General features: G+C 45.7%; 1 protein-coding gene across 1 annotated transcript in view; it reads right to left on the bottom strand.

Moving 5' to 3' along the window:
• Positions 1 to 3,993: 3,993 nt before the first annotated feature.
• Positions 3,994 to 19,756, bottom strand: part of MGMT (O-6-methylguanine-DNA methyltransferase) — a 168,551-nt gene continuing 152,788 nt past the window's right edge. The window contains exons 5-6 of the mRNA XM_040605394.1: positions 12,150 to 12,289; positions 3,994 to 5,267 (exon numbers count right to left, since the gene is read on the bottom strand). Of these exons, the coding sequence (XP_040461328.1) occupies positions 5,136 to 5,267; positions 12,150 to 12,289 (272 nt within the window). The 3' untranslated portion in view covers positions 3,994 to 5,135. The remainder of the gene's footprint in view (positions 5,268 to 12,149; positions 12,290 to 19,756) is intronic.

The following is a 19,756-nucleotide window of genomic DNA, read 5'->3' as shown; positions in this document are numbered from 1 at the left end:
TACTGTCAGTAATATTTTCCATTGTTTTTAAAGCCAGCCACAGTAGCACAGAGCAGAGGGTACAGCCACTCAGCAAGGGCAGGGGAGTTTTAGAGAGAAGCCTTTGAACGCTATTTCTATTCAATTTCTGTAAGAATATAAAAGGAATTACAATTAAATCTGTAAATGCAATTCTTTGAGGATTTTTACATTCCTGTAAGATTCTTACTGAGAAATTACTCTTGAAATAGTACATAAATCTTACAGGACTCCCCTTGGATTACTGCACTTTTAAGTTTTTAAGCAATCTTTCCATAGGTTTATTCTTTTATTGCATTTTCTTTAAAGAAGCAGGTCTTCAGCATCACCTTTCACAATAAATAAACATTTTAATACCAAGTCTATCTCTTTGACCAGGGTGCAATGCATACCGCAAATACGGTAATTTTAAAATTGGGTAAGACACTGGGAAAACTGATTAGATCTAACGAACTGTGGTATTTCCAGAAGAAATAATGACCTGTGATGTTAACAGAAACAGTAGTTTAAAAACACTGCTCCATGTCTATACCTTAATGTCATTTGGAAAGCGATGGCACTGTCCTAACAACTGTGTCACCGTTCCTTACCCAACTGACACAGCAAATATCAAGTACCACTTCAAGAGTGCCTGGTGCCTGTGAACTACTTAGAAAAATTAAACGGAAACTTTATGGGCCAAACCTTTCTCGCCCAGATCAGATGACTAATTCCTCTAACTCCAAACGAATCGGTTGCACACGGGATGAAAATTTGGTCACGTATCTAAAAATGTCCCTACCACGACAATGAATCAGTTTTCTGTTTAAGATGCTTCCAGTATGAGCTCATTACGTTGCAAACTCAGCTTGCATGAAAGCGATCTGTAACAATCCTTGAGCCTGGGGCCCTTTTCCATTTGGTATTGATACATAGGATGTAATCTGCATTTTTCATTCCGGTGTAAAACAGTACGACCAGTGTAGCTGCAATCCTGCTGTAAATCTGATGCGGGAAATACAACGTAGCCCTTCAAAAAATATTTCTACTGGCCTCAGACCGGCTGTGGAGCCCGTTGTGTATGGAAAAAAAAGAAGGGGAGGAAATGACCCACTGAAAAATCCAGTTTCTTCCATGTTCAAGGGCATCTATTTCATTACAAATGTAGTTCTGCCAAAACAAATATTATTTTTGAATCTTTCATTATCTTGGTCTCTGGAAATGGGCGAAAGCAGCATGTGTCGGTATTAGGGGCTGCCGAGCCAGCTGTCGCACCCAGCTGCGCCGTGCCGCGGTGTCAGCAGCCCCCAGTGTGGCCAGCGCGGCCGGCAGGCAGGGAGCTGTGCAGGGCAGGGGGCTGTGCAGGGCAGGGAGCTGTGCAGGGCAGGGGGCTGTGCAGGGCAGGGAGCTGTGCAGGGCAGGGAGCTGTGCAGGGCAGGGGGCTGTGCAGGGCAGGGAGCGGTGGGGGGCAGGGGGGCTGTGCAGGGCAGGGAGCTGTGCAGGGCAGGGGGCTGTGCAGGGCAGGGAGCTGTGCAGGGCAGGCAGGGGGCTGTGCAGGGCAGGGAGCTGTGCAGGGCAGGGGGGCTGTGCAGGGCAGGGGGCTGTGCAGGGCAGGCAGGGGGCTGTGCAGGGCAGGGAGCTGTGCAGGGCAGGGAGCTGTGCAGGGCAGGGGGCTGTGCAGGGCAGGGGGCTGTGCAGGGCAGGGAGCTGTGCAGGGCAGGGAGCTGTGCAGGGCAGGGGGCTGTGCAGGGCAGGGAGCTGTGCAGGGCAGGGGGCTGTGCAGGGCAGGGAGCTGTGCAGGGCAGGGGGCTGTGCAGGGCAGGCAGGGGGCTGTGCAGGGCAGGGAGGTGTGCAGGGCAGGGGGCTGGGCAGGGCAGGGGGCTGTGCAGGGCAGGGGGCTGTGCAGGGCAGGGGGCTGTGCAGGGCAGGGAGCTGTGCAGGGCAGGGGGCTGTGCAGGGCAGGGGGCTGTGCAGGGCAGGGGGCTGTGCAGGGCAGGGAGCTGTGCAGGGCAGGGAGCTGTGCAGGGCAGGGAGCTGTGCAGGGCAGGGGGCTGTGCAGGGCAGGGGGCTGTGCAGGGCAGGGGGCTGTGCAGGGCAGGGGGCTGTGCAGGGCAGGGGGCTGTGCAGGGCAGGGGCTGTGCAGGGCAGGGAGCTGTGCAGGGCAGGGAGCTGTGCAGGGCAGGGAGCTGTGCAGGGCAGGGAGCTGTGCAGGGCAGGGGGCTGTGCAGGGCAGGGGGCTGTGCAGGGCAGGGGGCTGTGCAGGGCAGGGGGCTGTGCAGGGCAGGGGGCTGTGCAGGGCAGGGGGCTGTGCAGGGCCGGGAGCTGTGCAGGGCAGGGGGCTGTGCAGGGCAGGGGGCTGTGCAGGGCAGGGGGCTGTGCAGGGCAGGGAGCTGTGCAGGGCAGGGAGCTGTGCAGGGCAGGGAGCTGTGCAGGGCCGGGGGCTGTGCAGGGCAGGGGGCTGTGCAGGGCAGGGGGCTGTGCAGGGCAGGGGGCTGTGCAGGGCAGGGGGCGGTGCAGGGCAGGGGGCTGTGCAGGGCAGGGAGCTGTGCAGGGCAGGGAGCTGTGCAGGGCAGGGAGCTGTGCAGGGCGGGCAGGGAGCTGTGCAGGGCAGGGAGCTGTGCAGGGCAGGGGGCTGTGCAGGGCAGGGAGCTGTGCAGGGCAGGGAGCTGTGCAGGGCAGGGGGCTGTGCAGGGCAGGGGAGCTGTGCAGGGCAGGGGGCTGTGCAGGGCAGGGAGCTGTGCAGGGCAGGGGGCTGTGCAGGGCAGGGGGCTGTGCAGGGCAGGGAGCTGTGCAGGGCAGGGAGCTGTGCAGGGCGGGCAGGGAGTGCCAGGCCAAAGGCACAGCGCTCCCTTCTGCTCCCGCTTTCCCCCGTTTCCCCACACACCCAGCGGTGCCCCGCGCTGCGCCAGCCCCGAGCGGCCCGGGCCGCGACACCACCCCCGCACCGCCCGGCTGCCGCCCTTGGCACCGATACACGCGCGTGTGTGTCTGTGTGTGTCTGTGTGTGTCTGTGTGTCTGTCTGTGTGTGTCTGTATGTCCATGTCCGTGTCCGTGTCCGTGTCCGTGTCCGTGTCGGTGCGGCGGCTGCCGCCCACCCTGTCACGGGTTAATCACCTTTGTCACTCGCAGCCCAGGCCGGGGCCATGGCGCGCGGGCACCCAGCGCGGACACCCCCGGCCCGCCCGGCCCTTCCCTGCGCCGGGGCGCCCTCTGTTGGGCAGCGCGGGCAGCGCCGCCCGGGCCTGGCCCCGCCGGTCCCCTGTCCCGCCCTGGCCTGTCCCCTGCCCGGCCCTGGCCCCGACCCTGCCGGCCCCCTGCCTGGCCCTGTCCTTGGCCTGTCCCTGCCCAGCCGTGTCATCTGTCAGTCCCCTGCCTGCCCCTGTCCCTGCTCAGCCCTGCTTGTGGCCCTGCCCGTCCCTGCTCCCCCCGTCCCCTGCCCAGCCCTGCCAGTCCCTTTCCCTGTTCCCTGCCTGTCCCTGCCCCTGTCCCCATCCCCCGCCTGTCCCTGCTCAGCCCTGCCCAGCCAGCCCCCGCCACCCTCCACCCCACAGAAACTGAGCCAGAACCTTATTTTGCTAAAAAGTTGGGGGATTGCTTCAGAAAGGTGTTACCCACCTTGAAGACCAGCGCTCGTAGTCACCATAGCTGCAAAAATAAAGATACATCCCTGAAAAAGCAAATACCTTTAAGAAAAACAGCAAGGGATGTAAATGTGAGAAAGGTTAAAGTTTACGTTTGCTACCGTGTTCTTTTGTTGGTAGCATGCATTATAAAAAAAAATAAAATACACCCAAACTGTACATATTATAAGGCTATATTTTTATCTCGGGGTTCTGGTGACACGTACAAACCACTTGAGCTTTGCTTTCGTGGTTTATATTGCCACCAGAAACCCTTGATAAAAATACAGCTTTATATTGTACAGTGGGGTATAGTTTATTTTCTCCATATATCATATACTGTGTTTTATTTATAAACATACACAAAGACACTCGTACATGCAAAGCAGTTTTTTTATTGAAGTAATTCTGAGATATCAATAATACTGTATTAACTAACGCATTGTAACACAATAATTTTTTGGCTAGCAATGGCCTTTCTAAAGAGACATCTATGAAAATATGATAAAACACATAAAAAAAATCAGTATTTCCATGTTACAATTTACGATTCCCATACTGAAATTTTCAGCTTCTGGTGTCTCATACTTGCAGAGAACCCTGCTTAAACCACCTCAAAGTTTAGCTTCAAAATCTCTCGAATGCTTCAATCCTTCCTACAAAGGGGCTACTGGAAATACAGCTTCACCTAACAGAGAAATGCAAAAATCCAGTGCAACAAATCAAACGACAAAATGAAATGTGCTGCTGCTGGAGACACAACTAATGATGAGCTTTTCAATATTTTGCCCAAGCTGCGCTAATCAGACTGCTTACTTAAAATACACTTTTCACACAATTTGCCAGCAGCTTCTCTTCCACCTGCTTTTTGCACAAAAGGCAACAATTTTTATTCCCATCTCTCACAATCCAAAAAGAAAAGCTGGAAAGAGGCAATTCAATAGCCGCTTGCTTTTGAATACATCTCAATGTGCTCCGTGAACTCCTGTTTAGGTAACGCACCGCTGCAGGCACCGAGGAGGTGCGGGCAGCCCTGGGCAGGAGGCTGGCAGGGCTGAGCGTGCCAGCCTGGGCGGGAGCGAGCATGGGCTCAGGCTTGGGCTCGCTGGCTGCCCCTCGGCGAGCGCCAGATGCTTCCTTAGGGAGAGGCTTGCACCTCACATTTGCCATGTCCCTCCTACTCCCTTATCCGTGCTTTAATGGACATTAAAAATAGAACAAAACAGGACTGGAGATGGGAACAAAATCCATGCACAACAGGCCTGGACCACTGTAGTCATTCTGCTGTAAAATGTAAAAACAAGAAAGGGCAGCTGAGCTGCATCCCTCAGGACGCATCCCGCTTTTTTAATATAGTGGTGCCACCACACATTTCACTTTGGATGTTGCATTATATTTATATGTCACTCAAATATTTACCATTTTTCTGAATTCTGCTGGGTGCTCTGAGAGCTTGTTATAAGCCAAGTATCCGCGGTTGTATGTCTTGGCTGGTTAGCAGCCGTGGCTGAGCTGCATCAATATGCTAACTTCTCTTTCTGGAGCTTCTCGTGTGACAAAAGCCACTCTTTCATAAGGTTTCCCCCTCCATAGTTGCCGCTCTGCCCGCTGCTGCAAATCACCCTGTGGCACGGTATTATAATCGGGATCTGCAAAACACACAAAAAAAAAATAAGGAAGGCAGCAAAGGGTGAAGGCAAAGAGGAGCGGCGGCTGGGGAGGATGCCCATAAATCCACCGCTAAACCAGGAGTTGTCTGCCACCAGGCTAGCAGGGATGGGGACTGAAGGAGCCACGTGAAAGAGCACACTGGCGGGGTCCCGGCGTACCGGGGAGCAGGGGACAGCCACAGCACCAGGGCCGTGCGCCTGGCTCAGCTGCGACCGTGCGGAAACAGTGCTGAGCATGGGCTCTGAAGACCAGCCCGATTCTTAGCAAAAATAAGTATGGACAGAAATTTTCATACATAGAAACAACGTAAAGTCTTACAAGGGTAAAACCGATCTGTTAGATCCCGATCTAAAAAGTTCTCTGCAAGCAGCACGTTGCCCTGTGCTGCGCCAGCCCTCTCCAGCAGCCAGCCCTCAGCGCCCAGGGCGGGCGACGAAGCCTCGCAGACCCAAAGCACACACAAGGAGAGCAAAGAGGCACAGGACCACTATTAATCGTCACCCAGGATAAGAACAGGACACATTTCTGGGAATAAAAGCAACACAGGCCACTGAGAAGAGCGCTTCCAGAAGTGAGATTCCTGAACCCCTGCTAGCGCAGCAGATCTCCTCCTCTCGCTATAGCACCTCTACGTGCATTGCTGAAAAATTCTCTATACGAACAAGCTGCTATTTATTATTTAACAGCAAGTCAATCCAAAATGGGTTGTGAATTTTTAAAACCTACAACAGGAGAGATTTAATTCATACCTAACTCTTTTTCATCATGCCTTCTACTTGGTATCATTTATAGCCAAATGTCATGGATTCTGAAAAATCAATGCAAGAAGTTACATAATAGACTGATAATGTAGAGAAGTACATAAACGCGTTTTTTTTTTTAAATATTATTTTTTATTACAGGTGATTATCATAGTTGAAGTACACTCCATAAAAAATGCAATACATCATCTCTAATCACGCTGTTTGTGTTTTGGTAACTGCACAGTAATTCGATCGCAATACTATAGCTGTGAAAACAATAACTCACTAAAAAGTGCAGTTTTAACAAATTTGGATATTTTAAGTCAAAAAGTAGAATTTATTTATATATAGACACACAGACAAATTACACACTTTACACTGACTTATTTTAATCCCATTTAATAGTTATTTCAGTACAGTTCAAGCTGTGCTCATATTTGAGTCTGGGACACACAATACCCAAAGCAGCTGAACAGCTACTGGCCAGACCTTTATAAATTGGGGTTTTTTTTGGGTTCTTTTGGTTTTGTTAAATAATTTCAACGGCTGAAATTTAAAATCTCAATCTCAGCCCACAGGCTATCACATTAAATGGGAATACACATAGGTGCTTATTGTTAATCAAGGTTTGAAAAAAATGCTTGTAATAGCTGCTTTATTTGGAGTTGGCAATACCACAAGTGAATTATGCATCCATGACAACTCCAGTGAGCACCAATAAAATCTTTACTCTATACCGTGCCATCCTGCGCTTGGTTTACGACTTCTTTAAAGAAGTTGTTTTTTGCAAGTGTTTTTCTGTTTTGGGATTTCTCCATCTTTACAATCCACATGCACAAGTTACTGCAGGCGGATTTTCTTGAGTGACAAAGCTGTAACAAGCCATAATGACACGCTGTAAAAAGTCTCCAAGGTTAATTTGCAATTCTTCAAAAACTTATACAGTAAATAAGCATATTTTGATGGTAAGGCTATAAATCTTGCTACGGACAGGGGCCAAAACCTCTTTCCGAGCCTGTTCCCCGCTGCTGCTCAGATGGGCAAGGATGCTTGAAATCGGGGGTGGGGGTGGGTGGGGGAGGAACGAGGGGTGGGTCCATGTACTGGGGAATTTTGTCAGGGGGTTAAGCTGATGACTTCTCCTGCCAAAAACTGTGCCAGGAGATGGAAGATGTGCCCAAGAAGAGGGGAAACAAAATAAAAAAGACTTTATTTGCAGGTGGTATGAGCTGGCATTGCTGCTCAGGGTCTTGGTTGATCCCTGGGTCAGTGCAGGACTTATTCACAAACGCAGGGATGCGTCGCTGAGCTGCTCACCATCAAGGAAGAAGACGAGGGTATGAAATAAATGCAGCTTTTTCCACCCCCAAACAAAGAATTTCATACTGAGTTTGTCCTAACGCAGGCAAGTGCCCGTACATCACCCTCCATAGTGTCAGACGTAAAAGAAAATGCAGTACAAAGGCTGTATCAACGCTGTAATTTAAAAATATTGAATATTGCTTCAGTTTGGCTTAATTGTGGTGACAACGTTCTGACTACTAAAATAATTAAACCTGCTAAAATTTATTAGGGCCCTAAGGACATTTTAGAGGGAGTACTACCCTAGTCTGGAGCTTTAATGCCTCAGCTACATTTAATGTAATTTTTATCAATAACCAAGGAGCTCATAATATTATAGCTCCAATGAAATCTTCATGCTGTGAAATCTAATTCATCTAATACATGAATCTATCACTTTCACAGACCCTACCTCAAACGCTATAAAACTTCCAAACCCATAGATTTGTATCCGACAAAAATAACATGAAGGGGCCCTCGGATCAATAACGGAGTCCCTCTGATTCGGGCACCAGCTGAATATTTTCTCCAACTTTGCTTTTGTTCTTCTGGGTAGAGGCCCACAAGGGAAAGAGCTTGTTTTCACTCGCAGCCTCATCAATACCTAAATCCTGGTGAACAAGTGACACTGAGAAGCTGTAATCAATAGCTCCCTGTGCGTTTTTTCTTCTGGTCAAATGGTTCAGCACTACTGACAGCCCTGACACTCAGAACATGATGCTAAATCTTTATCAACAGCCATCTGGGTGACTGGCAGAACAAGACTCGGGTGGTCATTAACGCTCGTGGCAATCTGTGAATAAACTAACTCCTCAATAATGCGTTTGTTTAGAAAAAAGGTGGGGAAAAAAACTCCCTGCGCAAGGTATTGATCGTCTTTGAACTGCATTTAGCAAATTCCGTCTGAGGATGGAGCGGAGCGGTGCTTGCCGTGGCGCTCCGCTCGTTAAGAGTTTTCAATTTGAGGCAACGGAAACCTGACCGTCCCATTATAGCGCTGATGGGCTGGAGACCTTCAGAAACTGCCAAACTGTCAAAACCAGATCAGCCAGGTCATAACGGAAAGAGCTGAAATATCACGTTATAACACACCACGAGAATCACGCTTGGCAAAAAATAATCTTTCTGTTTGCTCATGTCCTATTGCTCTTTCTCCCCCTCTTCCTCAATAGAAACAAACACCGTAAGGTGACCCAGCATGGGTCCTGGGTTACTGCAGCCACCGAAGGAATTAATGCGCAAGTAGTTTCATGTGCCCGCAACATTTCAAATCCATACTTTGCAATCTTCTCATAAATGCATGATTACTCCTTCCAATCCTCAATGTTTAAAACAGTTTGGCTGAACAGTATCTCGAAGACAGACTGATACTAGTGCCGAGCTGTACACGCAGCCACGCTTTAGCCTGAACAATAACACAACTGGAGAGAATATAAAAAAAACAACGTACGCAGCTACAACTACAGTTAACAGACCACTGAAGACGTCTTATTTAAGGCACAGAACAGTCAATTAGGATGGCCTTGGACTAATCAGCCCAACATTCGCCATCTCCCATGAGTCTCTGTGATTTCTTTTTGATCCTCCTATACTAGTCTAATGAGATTTTTAATTGAACTTTATGGGTTCCCTTTGAGGACCACAGACCTTGCAATCAATGTGAACCGCAGTAAACTATTTGAAGTTTCTCTTGCAAAAGGTGAGACATCCTCACCATGTCCTTGGCATAAATTGAAACAAAGATGTTGCACCTCTCAGCTGCTGCTGGCACCTATTCCATCTTCTCATAAAGTTGAAGGTCATCGTATGAATTATGTGAAGCAACCCAACTACAAAGGGAAACCTGTGGAATGCCCGTCACCAAAATTAAAGACCAGTCCCTGATTAGCAGAAGGGGAAAATGTTCTGGTATGTTGTGGAAAAAAGTGAGATTTGCAATTTTATCAACACGTTTGAGGAACAATGCAATGCCAGGCTTGGGTTTATTTCCAATGCTCATTTTTAGTTACTATTATCCTCATTAAATCACGCTTATGACTTAATCATCAGGTTTATAATTTAGTCCTTTAATCATAGGAAGCATCTCAAGGTGCTAACATATTTTGTTATTTTGCATAGCTTCTGCAGCAATCACTGACAGAAGTATTCACTTTTCCTTCACATCTGCAATACAAGTAATCACTAGTGTCGGCTTCTCTCCTGCGAGCAAAAATCACTAATCTGCTGCTTAACAAAACATCACATTTCTGCAACAATTTCGAAGCAATTGCTCCTCAAAACCAGTATTTATATCCTAAAGCTCACATCACAGGTGTAGCAGTTGTTAACACCACAGCTCTTTGCATTCTGTGCTGATATGTTAATGATGCTGCAGTCCAGATGACGTGTTCAGTTTAATGAACTGTTTAGTTAGATTCAAAGCTCAATATCTCATCTGATAAACAGACTGCGAGTGTGTTTATACATGTACCAGGTTCACGGGTATCCTGCAATTCTATGCAAGTAGCACACTACCATAGAAACTCATATAATGTCTAATGGGTTTAAGCTTCTAAGCTCAATAAAGGACTACATCCTGATATTTTAAGCGTATATCATATTTTCCTAGGAAACAGTTCATATAAGCTGTATAAAGCTACGTTTAGTCAATACGCTGTATTGTACTTGACAATACAAACTATTTTAATATGATGGAATGCTTTCCAATATAATATGGTGTACTTTAAGATAAGGCAATACAATGCAAACCTACAGGAAAGAGTTCTCAAAGAATAACAATATAGTGCTGTGCAAAAGGATATGTAATTGCTATCGCCTAGAAATGTACCCAGCTTTGCCCTCAGGCTGCAGTGGAGCAGCAGCATCCAAAGTAGCGGTAACAGCAGGTTGTGGTGTGAAAATTCCTGCTTTTTCCCCTGTGAGGAAGGATGAAAATAGTTCCGAAAATATACAGCAAAGCTACTGCAATTTTTTTTAAATAGGGTCCTACCTTATTATTGTTATTTCCCGTCCCATACTATGGCTGCAGTGTTTTCCATCCCCAGCAGAAAATTTTTAAGCATATTATAGACAAAAACGTATAGCTTTAGGGAAAAATAGATATATTAATATAATATCACCCCAATATTTCATAATAAAAAGCTGATAATAAAAGGAAGTAAAAACCGTAATGAGAGCCCTGCCCATTCCAAAGCACATTTTTATCACTATTCCTGTAGTTAATTTGTAATTTCGTGCACATTCCACAAGCAAGCACACACATAGTCCTTCTGCACTTAATGCGAGCATCTATTTACTATGTTTCTCCTATTTCCCATATATATCCTTACATGGTCTTTCAGACCTATGAGCTGTAATATGCAGGTTGACTACGCATCATGTGCAGGTTGATTTTATGAATGAGGTGAGATACAAAGATAACATGTGGCACTGCAAACCCCCCTCACCTTTATTACTTCTGTATGTAAAGCCACCAGCTCTTGTGAAAACAGATTTTCTAACCCACTCTGCGACTACACATTGCAGTCTCATATGTATGTTATGAAAGAAAATACCGAGAGGACTGAATGTAAAAGCAACACAGGAGGTCAGAGATTACAGCAGGTAGAACGCTGGAGAAAAGGAGAGGAATTTGGGTATGGAAGGGCACATGTTGCTCAGGGCAAGCGGTAATGAGGGGAAATATGTTAAAGGATGGCCAAAAAAGCCCCAGCGATCTTAACAGGAATCAGTTTTTTATATTTTTCAAGGCAAGTAGCAAGGGAACGAATGTGTAAAGACAGAGAGCGTGGCGTTCTGTTTGCCAGCCTTGCCTTTCCTCCCCTTCGCGTGGGAAGCAGCCGGGCCGGCTGCAGCAGCCACCCCCAGCAGTGCAGACCCACCGCAGCGCCCGGGTACCGCGCTCCCCACTCTGCCGCCATGGCAGGTCTTGTCCTGCAGACCAAAGCCCAGACTCTGTGGGTTTAGAGAACTGAACCGCCTCCTCCACTCCCCGGGCAGTGCAGGGACACCCATCCGTTCCAGAAACCCTCCGGTTTCTAACGGGATGCGAACCCAGCCACAACGGGATATACGACCCACCAAACTCACCTACTCCAACCAGCGTGAGGCGGGTGCATACATACATCTGGAAATCTAAACCTTGACAACTAAAAGGGAAGGATAACTACCGGGAAGACAACAGACCAACTATTACACCGTTTTTCCAAAACCCACAGGCGTAACTCAGAGCACTGCTGCCTCCAGTTGGTTCAAAAACTCACCTGTATCTAATGGGGAAATGACACTTCTGGTTTGGAGTACACGGGGGAAAAAACTATATTGACAATTAGAAATTTGATTCAAAGATGTACCTGCATGATTTTAAATCCCTTCTTGTCCACAATTCCAGAAATGTATCCATGCCAGAGAGGGCAGACTGCTGTTAACACAACCAAAGCTACTCACACCCTGACAAAATGAGGTCTGTGTTGGGGGACAAAAGCCTTCCCTCAGCTAAGTATTATACATATGAAAGTCTGAGGACAACAAAACGTGTAGAGGCTGATGAATTAAAAGGAGTGTTTCTCTTTCAAATCTAACACCATAAATGGTAGGGAATAAATCACAGTAAACTGGGTTGTGCATTATTGCTGATTAAAAACACTTACTGACCTTATTACTCATGGTAGACGAGCTTTCATAGCAGATAAATTTAATCTAATGACATATAGCCACAAAGCTCTCTAAATCCAGCATCTTCCATCAACTTTATTTAAAAGTTGATGTTGAACTTACAGGATTGCTCCTCATTGCTCCTCCCACCGCTCTCACCGCTCTGCTGTTGCCTGCGAGGTCTGCTAATTGCTTGTAGGAAATGGCCTCTCCAAACTTCACGTCTCTCAACAGGGTCCACAACACTTGTCTGGTGAATGAATCTGCAAAGAAGATGAAGCCAGCACTGTTCGTATGCATGGCTGAAAAAGCCAAGATAAAATATTCAAAAAACACAACACAAAGCAGAATCTCAATAGCAGCTTTCTAATTTAAATTTAAACAGCCCCGATGCACTGTCCTGTTATTGTATCCTGTATTACTACATTTAAATACATGATTATTAGAAAGAGTGCTTCAAGTAACCGATCACTATAAAAAAGGATTTAAGGCTTTGATTTTCCTATATTTTTAATTTGCTTCAAGTACAATTATCCTGTTAACTCATACAATGTGGTTTTTCCATTAAATTGGCAGAGTATAAATTAGCATAGAGTCAAATTAAAAAGGGAAGAAATAACCGGCTCTACCTATTTTACAAAGCCCTCGCATCTCCAGCTAATTTCCAACTTCAGCTGGGACACGCGGTAGAAGAAGCCCTAGAGCCAGCGGACTCGGTATTATCCTGGCTGACTGCATTTTATAGTCGAGACCCCCAAGCTACTGCTCAGCATTGCAGACATTACGAAATGTAAGGACTAGCTGTGACCTTGAATGTACGGCACATCCTTAATGATACAGAGCTCCGGAAAAAAAAAAAAAAAAGAAGTATCTTCCATTATTTTAATTTTAATTCACCAGCAAATTGCTTCTAAGTGTTCCAATTGCTGAAATAATGAATAAGCAAATGCATTAGGACCAGCTTTCTTCTGCATCTCCGGGTTTTACCTTCCCAACCCAGGATTATTTTACAAAAGGAAAATTGATAGTTGTGTTTGGATTTTAGTTGGGTTGAACACCTATTGCTCTTCCAAGGCACTTGTAAAAGCTTTGAAGATCTAACTAGTGAATAACTTACTGAGAGGAGTGAGCAGGCGAATAAAAAAAAGAAAGAAAAAAGCGGGGGGAAGAGACCCCTTCCCCCAGCTGAGAGCTTCAGTATCCTGCTTTGGCAAAGAAACAAACTGATTAAAACCATCTTCTTTCTTCAGTTGTCAAAAAAGACATTGATTATGTTACATAGGAACATAGTGAAATGTGATTTTGTTCTTAAAGGAAACCCATACACCATTATGTGTGTGTTAAATAATAAAAATCACTTCTTAACTGAAGGGAATGATAATCACTTCATTGAAAAAATCTGTTTAGTCTTTATTATAACATTAAGCAAATTAAACATCAGCATAATCCAGGTGATACGAGAAAAGGGTCATCAAAGAAATTAACTTTGTTGTTCATTAATTTACATGGATTAGTAGAGGGCAAAGAGATAGCAAATCTGCTCTAGTTTTTTATGATATAATTTCAAACTGTACACCATTTGTGGCAGTAGGGTGACTTTGGGGTTAATCAGACTGATTTGTCCTTTTAATTGCTTTCTATTCAAAGAAAATTCATTAGATAATGTTCTCTTCAAAATTCATGAATCAATTTAACTGAAGAAACCACATTAACAGCTTTGGGTTCATTAGCACAAGCAGTTGTGTTACTAGCTGATTGCTAGGAGGGTTTCCTTAGGCAAACAGATTTTGTTTACTGTGATTTCTTCAGAAAGGTTTATTTCAAATCAAACTGTTACTTATTATTTTTTAACATTCTTTTTAAGCCGGCAAGATTAGTGTTAACCTCGCCTGCTCAGAGGTCTTGGGGAATTACTGCCTGATGTCATCTTTTAAATCAATGAAACGCAGTGACTGTATGTCGCCAGGGCCCGAGTCCAAAAATATCCCTTTTTTTGGCAGGGCAGGCAGCAGGCTGGGACGTGACGGACCTGTAACTTTCTGAAACCTGTAGGAGTAAGGGGAGAAGCAGGTGCAGAGTGTGCTGGAGCACTGAGCGGCTGCGGGAGGAAGGGGCAGCTCCGGAGCCCACCGCAGTGACAGCTCCACTGTGCCAAGCGATGCCCGAATTATTGAGTACCTTTTAGCACGCTAAAAGAGGGACACAGATTATCCTCTTCTGACAAGCCGGGGCAGAGATTATCCTCTTTCCAGAGCCACTGTACATTTTTCATGGGAGAATATATACTGCCTCCGCACCCACATAAAACACTCGAAGTTATAGTTCAAAAGAATGAAAAATTTAGCAATCATGCACATCATTTTATAAATGTATCTGAAAACTCAATTTCATCCTGTAGGGAGCAAATGCATTAATTAGTTTAAGCAGCTCTAAGAGACAGTGCCAAATACTGTTATTAAACTGTCTGCAAGTGTGAGTGCCTCTAAGCATAACCTGCCCAAATTAGATGGCTGAACTTTCACCAATTTTCAGCGTGTGCCAACATTTTATGCTGTTAAATATCATTATAAAGTGCTGTAAAATACGCACATAAAAATTAACGCACGCAAATTCTCTCGTTACGTGGAAACACTTCATACCTCTGCGAGCCGAGGATGCCTGCGCCATCTCAGCGGGGCAGATGCCGGCAGAGCAATGGCTGGACCGAACCACATCACACAAATATATCCGAGGTTCTCTCCTTTCTCTGCACCCACCTACAGCGCGCCCTGCACTGCTGCCAGCGAAAGTACTCCCTCCAGGCGAGCAGGTTCTGGACTGCCCTCTCGCCAACAAACAAGCATCACGGCCAACACAAAGCAACTCATGTTGCTGAATGCTCCTGCTCATCAAAGCCATCGCTAATTGGTCAGATTTTACGTGAAAACGCACAATTCACCAATTCCCACTGTTAGCTGGAGCTGCACCGGGAAGGTGGGCGTGAAGGTGGACTGAAGGATGGGGAAGGGAGAGATCTGCAACTGAGTTGGGTTTTCAAGTCTCCACAGCCCTAAGGACCCACTCCCCTCCAGCTGCTATGTCCGTGGCACCCAGGGACTACAAAGGCAGTTGAGAGGTTTCACAGAATCGCAAGATGGTTTGGGTTGAAAGGGGCCTTTAAAGGTCATCTTGTCCCAACCCCCTTCCATGGGCAAGGACATCTTCAATGCAATCAGGTTGCTCAGAGCCCTGTCCGAACCGACCTTGAACGTTTCCAGGGATCAGGCATCTACAACCTCTCTGAGTAACCTGTGTCAGTGTTTCACCACCCTCATCATAAAAAATTTTCTCTTTATATCTAGTCTGAATCCACCCTCTTTTAATTTAAATCCATCACCCCTTGTTGTATTGCAACAGGCCCTACCAAAAAGTCTGTCCCCAACTTTTGTACCAGCCCCCTTTCCATATTGCAAGACTACAAGGAGGTCTCCCTGCAGCCACTTCTCCAGGCTGAACAGCCCCTCCTGAATGACAGGCGATGGGTGAATGATTTCTGGGATGTCTTCCTCCTACGGGCATCACCCTTGCCTTACTCGCTGGTCACAAACCTCATAACTGTGCGTTACTACCAGCCTCACCAACTGACGGTAAATCGGCAAAGCAATGCACCACCACGCCGGGAGTGGATGTGCCAGGACTGATTGGAAATTACTATTCACAGACAAGTTGCAAGCCCCTAAAAAGAAGGACTGACCCTGAACCTGCTGTTAATGCCTAAACGCTCTAGGGGTCACTCATGACAACCCGCTAGACTTTAATTCTCCACATGAACGTTACATCCGTGGGGATAACGAGTGAAAATCGAGTGACAATCAAGTTTACTTTAACACCAGCCGTATCGTAAGTTTTAACAGTGTAACTGAAGGTGGCAATTAGTGAAGTCATACGCGCTGCCAGAGCATTTATGGTGTTAGTAAGGGGCTCAGCGCCCAGGGCTGGCAGGATGGATGCTACGGGCAGCACAGAGTGGGAAGAGCAGAGCTACCAGCGTCAGCCCCCTCCTGCCCCTCTCTGCCCCTCCTTGCATGGTTCATGGGGCCAGAGAGGTTCAGAAGATATACAGTCTGATTTTACATCCTTTTTAATCCCTTTGATTAAGATGGAAAAAAGACAGACCAATTTTTTCCTTCTCCTCAACATAGATTGCTGGGAATGTTAGTTTTTCTGTTTGCTGGGGGGGTGGGGTATTTTTGATGTTGTTTCTTGGTTTTTTTCCCCAAGGCTTTTTGAAAATGCAAAGAAAGAGTAAAGAAATACTCACCCCTTCTTGCCAGCTTTTCCGCAGCCTGTCTGGGGTGCTACGTAGAATTTTTTTTTTTTTTTTTTTTTTTTTTTTAATGCTTACTGGTTTTCCCTTTACTCCTACTGACAAAAATACAACCAAGTATAACACTTGAAAAACATTTCAAAATTTCTCTACAAAACAGCTGGTCCCACAGCAGCACGAGCTTCCACGTAATCCAGAAAACTTAGTTTGGCTCCTGGACCTTGGAAGAACAGATTCAGATTCAAACTGAAGAACTTTTACTGACAAAAGGCAACCGTGTAAATAGTTAATGCAAGCAAGAGGGCTGATTTTCAGCAATTTTGAACCTCCTTCACTAGTAAGCAAGCTGTTAAAGCCATATTAAGCATGTCACCTAAAAAGCAATCTGAATACTAACAACCGCTGCTGCCCTATCCTAGCCTGAACTTGCAAGCGGTACGTGAAAGACAGATGCTTGTCTAGTTTCGTAACTTTTATTATATTTTGCTCTTGTTGTGATCAAGGAATAAATTTTCTTCCCTTTTACAGTGGCTGCTAGCCCCTGACCACTGGTACTCTACAGTGAAAAATGCAGTTATTAGTTGCTGTTAAAGGATTACTGGGAATATAGATTAGACAGTATGGTGATACTGTATGCCATAAAATAGCCCAAGCATCGCACCGCTACAGAAACAACGGATTCCTTAAAATCAGGGTGCAACCATCTTGCCAAAGTCACTGAGAAAAGACTATGAACTTCTATTGCTGCTGTCTGCATGTGTGATTTTGATATATTAGAGAAGACACATGTGCCTAACTGAAAACAGTCAAGTTAAACTTTACCTTTATGATTGATTAAATAGCCCAACCAAAGCAAAGACCTTGGTCATTCTGAATGACTAAGCTTTATGAATAAAGATCCAAAAATAATCTAATTTTAGAGTACCTATTACTGACTTTATATAATCCACTCATCAACTTTAGAGTAAAAAGAAAGTTCACTTATAAAAATGAAAGAAGCAAAAGTTCCAACAAAATCATATTTCATTTAAACAGGTAAATAATGGAGGGATTAGACACGTATTTACCGGATTCCACCTCTAGTTCATTCAAGACTCTCTGTGCCCATTATTTTAGATATACAGTTGGACAAAAATTCCCCAGTTAAAAACACAGCAATTCCATGTAGAAGACAGAGATCTAAAGGAAACCTCCTGCCTCAAAAGCATCAGCCTAAACCTCTTTTTTTAAACATTTTTGTAAAAAACTTCCTTGCAGAGTAAAAATCACTCGCTCATCAGCTACTCTGCAGCATACAACACCCCATGCACCTATTTAATCCCCCAACCTTCATCGGCCGAGCTCGTACTCGTGGTGTGCACAGATTTCCTATGCTATCCTTGCCCAGCCTCGACTCCAGCTAAAGGACTCTTCCCACCCCTCCAAAACAACTGCCACATTGCTCCTTCCCCACCGTCACTCTATCATCGCATCTCATCCAATAGTTTCCCACACTCTGCCCTATTTCTGATGGCATTTAAATAGCTAAATTAGTATTTATACCTGAAACCCTAACACTTTCATATTATTCAGATCTGACCCCATGGGACTGCTGGCCAAGAGGACATGGACCTCTCTGTCTACTCCCCGCGGCGTAAGAGGCGGGTGCTCAGTGCCACCCTCTGCAGGGCAGAGCCACCGGACTGTCACGGACAGCACACCTCGACTGCAGATGTATCACATTTTTAAATGTTTTTCTTTATTTACTTTCTACTATTTCTCACTAGCATACCCCTATGCCCCATGCATCACAGCAATAAAGTTGTGTTGCTAGTGCATATTTCTGCGGCACAACTAAAGGAGTGATATTCCTTGAAAACATGTTGCATTTTCCCCCAATAGAGAAAACACTCTACTTTTATTCTACATTTATCTGGAGATAAATTAGGGTCAACTGCAATGCATTCTGACTACAGAACTAGGAACCATTCAAGGAGATGCCACCAAGCATTCAAAAATTCAAAACCCCCAAACCAACCCAGCGTGTAGCACTGGCAACGGCTGAGCTCAAGTGCCCCCTCCGATGTTGCGTCTTTGGTGAACCTAAGTTCTTGCAGCAGCCCCTGCAGTGCCTAAGTCTGCCCCAGCACAAGCCCTGTACAATCTCCTCTATTTTCTGAATACTGCTCTGCAGATACCGTTGCAAGAGTAAATACTTAATGAAATTCAAAACATCAGTTCATAAATATTAGGCAGTCCATATTAAAGCCATGAGAGTACACTAGAGCATTGGATAATGTGGCTCAGGTGTTATCTCGTACTCTCCTCCCACGGGTCACGATGCTCCCCTTTCTGTGCGGTACAGGAACGTGGGCTAGGGGACTGCTTTTATAACATTTTTATGTATTGCCTATGCATGTATGTGTTTGCAATATGTAATATAATAAAACATAAACGCAGCTATAATTGATAAATGTACCATATATCTGTATCACTTAAATGAAAAATGTACCAATATGCTTTCCTTTTAATACATATAATGTTCAGGTTGACTCTCATTAAGAGGCCAAGCTACGTTAAAACCCAATTAATGGGAGCCGTTTCTGATCTGTAGTTTAACACAGTTTTACACGCAGTTCCCTTCAGACCGCTGAAGGGGTTGTGGGGCCAAACTCTATCCTTGGAAAGAAGTAACTCTCCCTGGACCTCATCCAGCAGTATTTCTGCAGGTTAAACTCCCTGGAAGTCAGTGGGTGTTTTACTTGAGCGGTAACTGATATTCTGACCCATTTTTTTTTGCGCAGCAGCCTTAGCAGCAGTTTGCTATGCACTTGCAAGAGCGGATTATAATTTTAGACTGATGGCAATGAGGAGTCTGATGCTCAGCACAAGCCCTTTACACCCCCTGTCTGTGGCACGTTGCAACCTTCCCCAGATTCCTACTTCCAAATTCAAACTCAAGCAAAGTTTTATGAAAAGTAACGATTCCTTAAGCATTAGCAACTTCCTCTAAGCTAAATATTCTTACCTGACTTTGAATGCCACGGCATCCCTGAACAGGCTGGGGCTGGGTTTTGGAGTCCGTGGACCGGTAAGATGAAGGAAATTGCAAAGCACTTGACAACTCCCTCTTGGGCTACAGCACAGACCATGTCATTGCACAGCATCCCCTGCCAGGTGATTTGTGCAGCTGTTTGCAGCAGCAGTACAGTTAAATGAAGAAGCCACCTGATTATCCTCTGAGCTGTAGGTAATACACCAAGCTGCAATTGCTACAGGAGAGGAGAACAAATGCTTTGGATGAAGAGACAGGGAAAATATCAGTCTCTTCCCAGCCAACAAAACGTGGCAGCCAAGTCTTACATTGCAGAAGGGATGGAGGTAAGCATAAAAACAATTTATTTTTCTCTGACACCAGTTCTATGCTGATTCCTGAGAATCCATC

The sequence above is a fragment of the Falco naumanni genome, chromosome 9 (genome assembly GCF_017639655.2).
Source record: "Falco naumanni isolate bFalNau1 chromosome 9, bFalNau1.pat, whole genome shotgun sequence".
NCBI lineage: Eukaryota > Metazoa > Chordata > Aves > Falconiformes > Falconidae > Falco > Falco naumanni.
This window is presented reverse-complemented; position numbering and strand designations above follow the sequence as displayed.